The sequence below is a fragment of the Phyllobates terribilis genome, unplaced genomic scaffold (assembly GCF_046119375.1).
Source record: "Phyllobates terribilis strain yellow unplaced genomic scaffold, ASM4611937v1 Scaffold_1__5_contigs__length_1240528914, whole genome shotgun sequence".
NCBI lineage: Eukaryota > Metazoa > Chordata > Amphibia > Anura > Dendrobatidae > Phyllobates > Phyllobates terribilis.
Genome location: NW_027362761.1, coordinates 421,670,085 through 421,678,766, shown reverse-complemented (window position 1 = coordinate 421,678,766; position 8,682 = coordinate 421,670,085). Strand labels below are relative to the sequence as shown.

Genomic DNA, 8,682 nt, shown 5'->3' with positions numbered 1-8,682 from the left:
TAGCAGCCGAGCCCTCGGGGTGCTACACAAACAATGCCAGAAGCAAGGCTTGCACCCAGGTGAATTTTGTTTCTTTACAGATTTAACTATTTTGTTCTTTAAAATACTATTTGCTCTTTCAACCTTTCCTGATGATTGTAGATGATATGAAGTATGAAGGTGCTGGTTAATTTGCAAACCTTTCAACATCTCTGCATATATCTGCCCTGTGAAGTGGGTTCCTCAGTCAGACTCCACTGTCTCAGGTAGGCCATATCTGCACACAATTTCAGATATCAATTTCCTAGTTGTCGCTGCAATTGTTGCCTTGGCAACAGACCAGGCTTCTACCCAAGAGGTGAACATATCCACACATATCAAGAAATACTCAAAGACACCACACTTGTGTAGTTGAATATAGTCTATTTGTAGTCTTTGAAAAGGGTAGTCACGCTTTGCAAGATGTTTACTCTGAATCTTAGTCACTTTGCCTAGATTGCAACAAAATGGTGTAAAAAATGTTTGATTGGTGCAAAAAACAAATTGTGGAAACCCTAGTGCAACCCAGAATTTCTTGACAATGGCAATCATTCTCCCTTTGGAAACATGAGATGAAACATGAGCTAGGCTTCCTAAAACGGGATACAAGGCTGGAGATGCACACAATCCACCATCCTCATGTTTCCACACATTATCAATTGACGTACAAGCAATGTTTCCCCACTTCCTGTGGGTTTTGGGGCCTGCAAGCTTCTGCAAGGTTGTCAGAGTATCCATTGGAAAATTATTATCATCTTTTAGGGTGTCTCGAAGAAACATAAAAGCGTCCTTTTTTGCATCTTTGTCTTCCCTGTTGTTGCCCATAGTTGTCATTTCAGCATCATCCAGCTCTGGATTTGGAAGGTTTTAGAAAGGTCCCCCGCCTGCTCACAAATATGCTCTGGTTCTTGTCCATCCTCAACAGTTTGAAGTGGAAACAAGGTAGCAGGGTTCAGTACACTGCATCAGCAAATGGTGATATTAGATGGTACCAGGAAGGAGATCTTGTATTTGGTTAGTCTGGCAACTGAGAGATATCTTGTGGTCAATCTGTGGAGTACTGCTTGTACGGCATCTGGAACCATAAGAAACAAATGTTTACTAAGAACAATATATGCCGTCTTCTCAACCAGCATAGCTGCTGCTGCTACTGACTTAATACATGCAGAACCTGCTGAGATAACAGAATCCAGTTTTGCACTGAAGTACCCTACTGACTTTTCTCTGCACTTCTGGGTAAGTACTCCTGAAATCTGCCTCTCCTGTTTATAGCAGAACATGTAGAATGACTTAGTATAATTTGGGAGTGCCAGTGAAGGGGCACTCTCATGACTCTGTTGTCAGGTATCCCAGGGCCAGGGGTCCTTCCCTGGCCCTAATACTAGGGGCGCCCTAGCTGGCCCTGCTCCCCGGATTACTTCTGATGGTGAAGATGCAAGGGCCACCTACCTTGTCTGAGCTTCTCAATCCTCCCTCAGTTTGTTCCCTTCCCCCACCCAGGAAATAGGAGAGTAGCAGTGTATGGCAGTACACCAACCAGACTAACAAGGTAATACAAACAGGGCTAAAGGAAAATACCAATCATACAAATATATGCACACAAACAACAGAGAATAACACCGGGGAGTTGAGGAAGGGGCAAAACCAAAATAGGAGAAGAAGAGAATTACACAAAACCTAAACCACACAACAGTCTTAGCTTAAATCCTCCAAATGCCTTCTCAAACAAACAACTCTCCACCACACTCCTAGCACCATGCAGCATAAGCTAGCTCTGGCAATAACTCTAAGCCAAAGCCCAGAATATATAGTAGTAGGGAGTGGCTAATGACGCGCCCCCTGGACCATGTTGTTAGGGATACCCGGAGCCGGATCAGATGGGGGTTGTAGTCTCCGAGTGGCTGTGACCCGGTCCGTGCCCAGGGTGTCAAACTCAGTGTGCGGCAGTCCTGGTAGTTGTTGTTTCTGTGTCGACTACGCCACCCGTTGATTTGCGGTCAAAAGGCCGCCGCTGCAGGATGGTCCGCTGAGGCTGGTGGTGTGTGTGCAGCTGTGGTAGTATAACCCCCAACGGGAGGGGTATAGCCTCAGGGGGTCAGACGTGGAGGATGGTGGTTGTGAAGGTGCAGCAAGGAGACTCAGAGGCATGAAATGCAGTTCAGGGTTTTTACTCACTGGTGTTGCTCGGGTCACTCTGCAGATCAGTGACCACCCAAGCCGTGCTGCGTCCACCAGGTCCTGGACTCGGCCAACTCCCGAGCAATTCTTGAGTATGGTCCTGAGCTCCTTTCTGACTCTCCCTTCTTCTGGCCGTTCCCACCAGGGGTCCACCTCTGTCCAGCTCCCTCGGGCCTCTTAGTGGTTGAACCTTCTCTGGCTTCCCTGGCCCTACTCGTGGTGTGCCTTCCTGGTGGATTTGGTGAGGGTCGTGGCAGATCCTGCCCACGACCTCCGGTTCCTGGCTAAGGTGTGCTTTAGCCTCTGCCAGCTTAGGATCCGGTACCCTTTTGCCGACCCTTCACCCTTATCAGCTCTCATACAGGCTCTTGGGGTCCCTTCTGCGCCTCTGGGTCTCTCTTCCTTCTCCTCTGCTTCACTGCAGGCTCTCTCTCTGACTGACTGACTGACTCTGTCCTAAGATGGTGCCCACCTTATATACTCCCTCTATGTGTGAGCTCAGGTGACCAGCACCCAATGAGCTCCTACATTTACCCAGACTACTCCCCCTATCTGCCCCTACACTACTGGGATGTTCCACCCCCCTCCCACTCCAGCCAGGGACAGACGCTGTCGTACCTGCACATATACTGGTGGGAGTACCGTTGTTCTGTCCCCCGGAAATGGGATGTATGTAGTGCATGCAGCCTACTAGCTCAGTTCCATACTCCATCCTTACCCGGAAGTGGAATACCACACCTCTGGGTTGAGGTGCAATACCCCTGTAGCAGCCGAATCCTCAGGGTGCTACATTCCCCCCTGGTAAATCACAGCACGTCCTCGGGCTGTAAAAGAATAAACATCCAAAAACATACAATTTTTTTCAAAACATAAACATATAAAACATTATATATATCATAAAACTTTTCATATTAAACATTCTTGTTCCTCCGGCCACGGTGCAAATTGTGACCAGGTAAGTGCCACAGTCTCTGGTAGAAAAAACAACAGTTTCCTATAAAACCGGTAGGGGGCGCTTTAAGAAGCGCAACTATGTACAAATAGGGGAAGGTATGGCCGCTCTCAGTCCTCGGCCAATGGGGAAGAGGAATGGCTGTTCACAGTCCTCAGCCTGTTGGGGGATAGGGACACACGGGTACAGTTCACTGGTCCCAACGGGGACTATATTTTAAACTATTAACTGTTCTTGTACCCTGATGGGTAACTATTTTACAGTTTCACGATACCGTACTCTAATGACGGCGTCCTCCTGTTCCTTCTCGCGGGCAAACTTCAGACCCGTCCGGGTCCTCTTGCTCCTCCTCACACCGCAGCTCCTCCTCCGTCAGCCGGTGTACATGAAGGGCGTACGGTCCTTTGGCACATTTGTGCCGGGTGAATGTGACCTCGTCCCCTACATATAGGTCACGTTCTCTGTGTCCCTCCGGCAGATGACTTTCAACGTCTCTGCGGGTAACAAAGACGTCGCCGGGGGTCTGATGATCCCTGATGAAACCCCAACCGTGCTGCAGTTGGAATTTAATCACAGTCCCGGTGGCACGGGGACAATGAGCTGCACGGGGGTTCCTCCGGGTCCGGCTCTTCTGTTCAGCGCTCTGTATTTGCAGCCGCTGCTCACGGACCCGCCTCTCTCTCCTTTCCCTGTCAAAGACCTCTAGCTGCTGCCGGCAGCACTCTGCACGCTCAGCTGCGGCCGCCCGTGTTTCTTGGGTGAACCCCATGAGGTCTCCTCCAGTGGGGTCCCACTCAAACTGCGCCTCCTCCAACGAGAGCGGGGTCATCTTGACAGGCGCCGGAGGCGGTATCAGGGGCTCATCCAGGGGTCTTTCTTTCCGGAGTCGGGGATGGTGGTACTCCGGTGGCCACACAAAGGGCTGCCCATCCGGGCAAGTGTGCTGGGCAAACAAGTCTTCACCCAGGTGTGGCGCTGTGGATGTTGAGGGCGCGGAGGTGGTAGCGGCGCCCAGGTTTACCAGGCCTTGCGACCAGGCTTGGGGCACCCTGAAGGTGAAGGGCACCGTAAAGACGGCGGCGCCCGGGTGTTCCTGGCCTTGCGACCAGGCCGGTGGCTCGGCAGAGGTAGAGGGCGCTGTTGGTACTGCGGCGCCCGGGGGCACTCGGCCTTGCGACCAGGCCGGTGGCGTCTCCTGCTTGGCCGCGCTCTGGATTGAGGCGCGTGACGTAGCAGGGGGCGTGGCCGCGGCTCCGGCCGCTTGAGGCCTAGCTTGGAGCGATGACGCAGCGGATACGGGAACGGTGAGTGGGGCTTCGGGCTCTGCGACGGGGAGCTGGGGCAGGTTTGCGGCTTCTGGGCACGGGATGCTGTCGTCCCCATTACCTGCCTTCATCTCTTCGGCTCCCTCCGCGGCGTCGTCTCCGGCCGTCGTCCCTCCTTCGCCGTCCTCAGAGGTGGATTTGCTCCTCGCTGCGGGTGGCATGCTTCGCTGGCGGGCTCCAGCCTGCTGGGCCATCTCTCTGCTCCACTCCGCCAGTGTTTCCTGCTGCACCCGGGCCATCCTCCGTGCGAGGCCCTCCAGCGCGGTCTGTGCACGCTCCTGATCTCCGGGGAGCTGCGCCAGGATCTCCAGCAGGCCTTCTGGAGTGGCGACCTGCAACAGGCTCCTGACCACTGGGTCGGTGCTGCCTGACTCTCCCTCCATCTCCGGGTGTGTTCTCTCTGGACTCTCCTCCAGACTCCTCCAGGCTGCTCCCATCTTCTTTCTTTTGTTCTGTATACGCCCATACTGAGGGCGGTCCTGGGGCAACTTTGTGATTGCCAGTTCCAGGGGTAGTTCTCTCACGCTGATGGACATATCAATCATCACAGTCTCTGCTGGTGGGGGCGGTTTCCACTTTTGGCGCCATTTTCTGTCCTGGCCCACGATGGGAGGTGGCCTCTTGCCATCCTTTGGCACGCCCATAATGGCGTCTGCTCTGCCAAGGCGGGAAATCTTTTCTGATGGCGGGAATCGCTTCCCAGTGGCGGGAAACTCTGTGGATGGCGGGAAAAGACTGCAGATGATGGGCAAATGGCGGGAACTGATCCGAGATGGCGTCCGATGGCGGGGACCCTCTGGAATCGGCGGGAGACTTCTTTTTGAGGTAAATGCGAACTTTTCTTCAGGCACGCAGTACCCGGTGGTTGCGGGCACGTGATCCTGCCGACTACGCCAAAGTTGACGTGCCCCCTGGGCCATGTTGTTAGGGATACCCGGAGCCGGATCAGATGGGGGTTGTAGTCTCCGAGTGGCTGTGACCCGGTCCATGCCCAGGGTGTCAAACTCAGTGTGCGGCAGTCCTGGTAGTTGTTGTTTCTGTGTCGACTACGCCACCCGTTGATTTGCGGTCAAAAGGCCGCCGCTGCAGGATGGTCCGCTGAGGCTGGTGGTGTGTGTGCAGCTGTGGTAGTATAACCCCCAACGGGAGGGGTATAGCCTCAGGGGGTCAGACGTGGAGGATGGTGGTTGTGAAGGTGCAGCAAGGAGACTCAGAGGCATGAAATGCAGTTCAGGGTTTTTACTCACTGGTGTTGCTCGGGTCACTCTGCAGATCAGTGACCACCCAAGCCGTGCTGCGTCCACCAGGTCCTGGACTCGGCCAACTCCCGAGCAATTCTTGAGTATGGTCCTGAGCTCCTTTCTGACTCTCCCTTCTTCTGGCCGTTCCCACCAGGGGTCCACCTCTGTCCAGCTCCCTCGGGCCTCTTAGTGGTTGAACCTTCTCTGGCTTCCCTGGCCCTACTCGTGGTGTGCCTTCCTGGTGGATTTGGTGAGGGTCGTGGCAGATCCTGCCCACGACCTCCGGTTCCTGGCTAAGGTGTGCTTTAGCCTCTGCCAGCTTAGGATCCGGTACCCTTTTGCCGACCCTTCACCCTTATCAGCTCTCATACAGGCTCTTGGGGTCCCTTCTGCGCCTCTGGGTCTCTCTTCCTTCTCCTCTGCTTCACTGCAGGCTCTCTCTCTGACTGACTGACTGACTGACTCTGTCCTAAGATGGTGCCCACCTTATATACTCCCTCTATGTGTGAGCTCAGGTGACCAGCACCCAATGAGCTCCTACATTTACCCAGACTACTCCCCCTATCTGCCCCTACACTACTGGGATGTTCCAACCCCCTCCCACTCCAGCCAGGGACAGACGCTGTCGTACCTGCACATATACTGGTGGGAGTACCGTTGTTCTGTCCCCCGGAAATGGGATGTATGTAGTGCATGCAGCCTACTAGCTCAGTTCCATACTCCATCCTTACCCGGAAGTGGAATACCACACCTCTGGGTTGAGGTGCAATACCCCTGTAGCAGCCGAATCCTCAGGGTGCTACACTAACACTGGATGGCTGAGAGCCTTAATGCAAGTAAGCTTCCAGGAGCTCACATCTGAGCAGATTAACCCCTGCACTGCTGAAAGAAACCTGCTCCATTTAATATGAAGGTGAAAGGCTTCTAGTAAGTGCAGGAGTGGGAGGAATCAGACGCTGCGGTCTTCTGGCTCCTCTCTGTCGCGGTAAACCCGTGATAGGCAATAAGTATTGCAGCTTTCAGACAGTCCACTGCCTGTTTCTTCTCCTCAGACAACTTGGCCTCTTTGAGTGGTAAGAGCATATAATGGAGCAGCAAGTTGAGACATATTTGGTATCCACTGTCTACAATATCTAACTAGCCCCAAAAATCCTCTGACCTGCTTGGCACTCTATGGATACGGTGCCTTTTGTATCACTGAGACTTTATATGGAGTGATATGTTTAGAGCCTTGTGAAATACAACGGCCCAGGAAAGTGACTTTTTACAGGCAAAATTGGAGCTTGTTAGGGGTTACTTTACATCCCTCAGTACTCAAGTGTGAAAGCAAAGAAGCAGTTGCACATTGCTGTTTTGAAAAGGATGTTAGCAGAATGTTATCAATATATTGTATGATTACAACTTCTGTTGGGGATTGCCACCTATCCGGGACTTGTTTCATGACCTAACCAAATTCTGATGGTGAAAAGACTATTCCATGTGACAATCTGTTCTAGGCTTGCTGCTGCCCCTCAAATGTAAAGGCAAACAGATGCTGGGAATCAAGGTGCACAGGTAAACAGAAGTATGCATTGACCAAATCTATTACACTAAACCAGAAGGCATCTGGTGGGATTTCTCCGAGAATATTGTGAGGGTTTGGTACAATTGGATGATCTTCTTGAATAATTTTATTCACAGCATGAACGTCACGACCCAACTGCAACTGGCCTGGCTTCCCAAGCTTAGCCAATAGATACAAAGGTGTATTTAGTGATGACCCTTGATTCACAAAGGATTTCATTCGGTCTCTTAAACCATTAAATTGTTTGAGGCTGAGAGGATACTGCGCAGCTCTGGGTAGCTGAGCTCCGGTTCTGAGTTTGATAACCACTGGGTCAGCTCATTTAATAAGACCCAAAGTGTCTCCTTTCCAAGCCCAGACTTCTGGGGGAACATCCTTCAGCTCAGGAGGAATGTCCTTCTCTGAGGTACTAAAGAATGCCATTAGGGGGATCAGACTTTCAAGTATTATGGTCTTCCGATCTCTCTGAAGTAGTCACAATGAGCCCATCATCTTTGTACTTTGTTTGCTTTTAGTTTCATCATCCCTTCCCAGCAAGTTGCAAGGAACAGAATCACTGAGGATGAAAGAAAGTGAAGTACTGATGGGCCCTATCATTATTGGGGTTTCTGTTTTCTTGAGTGTACTGGGTTTACCATCTAGGCCTACAACTTCAATTAATCCTATGGCCTTTAGGGTAGGGCCTTCAGATTACTATGGGGTAGTGCTAGCTGCTCCAGTTTCCACCAGACACTCTATTGTGTTAAAGATCGTATCAAAGAGGGTAAAGTGGACAAAGGCATCACCCCCTAGGTAGAACCGGAAGCTCTTCATTTCAGTTGTTTTACTGCCCTTTTTTTATTTGTGGCCTTACACTTGCTTCTGGAAGTGGCCCAGTTAATCACAATTGAAGCACCTCACCTTACTGAGGTCCACCCTTCCAAAGAACACCCTTGTGGGTTTATAGGCATTTTTAAGCACCATTACCTTCTGGAATTTCTTTTCCTCCTCCTCTTAAACATTCCTTTGATTTGAACTAGCCATACTCATGAATGCTAGGACTGATTTCTCACGCCAATCAGCATGAGCGGAAACTAATGAGTCTTCTTTTTCAGTCCAGACACCAAGATGTCAACATTTTTCCCATTCCTTTGTCCTCCAGGCTCCCTACTGCCTCCTTGACTGGCTGCCTAAATCTCTCAATGCAATCAATCCACTGGTTCCTTAACCTTTTATTGAATATTTGTCACCCTTACCCTGGACTGGGGAGGAAAAGCCTCTTAATTTTTCTTTGGATTTGGATGACATATTCCAATGCTTTTTTGAAGGGGGTTTTATTGTTCAGTTAGGTTAAATGGTAGAAAAAGCCTTGTGCAGATGGCAGTAGCATCAATCTGTCCAGCTATTGTTTTCATTATCTGCAAC

At 51.1% G+C, this 8,682-nt stretch overlaps 1 protein-coding gene across 1 annotated transcript in view; it reads right to left on the bottom strand.

Annotated features, from left to right (window-relative positions):
* Positions 1 to 1,063: 1,063 nt before the first annotated feature.
* Positions 1,064 to 8,682, bottom strand: part of LOC141266604 (plectin-like) — a 36,799-nt gene continuing 29,180 nt past the window's right edge. The window contains exons 2-3 of the mRNA XM_073680187.1: positions 1,228 to 1,280; positions 1,064 to 1,093 (exon numbers count right to left, since the gene is read on the bottom strand). Of these exons, the coding sequence (XP_073536288.1) occupies positions 1,064 to 1,093; positions 1,228 to 1,280 (83 nt within the window). The remainder of the gene's footprint in view (positions 1,094 to 1,227; positions 1,281 to 8,682) is intronic.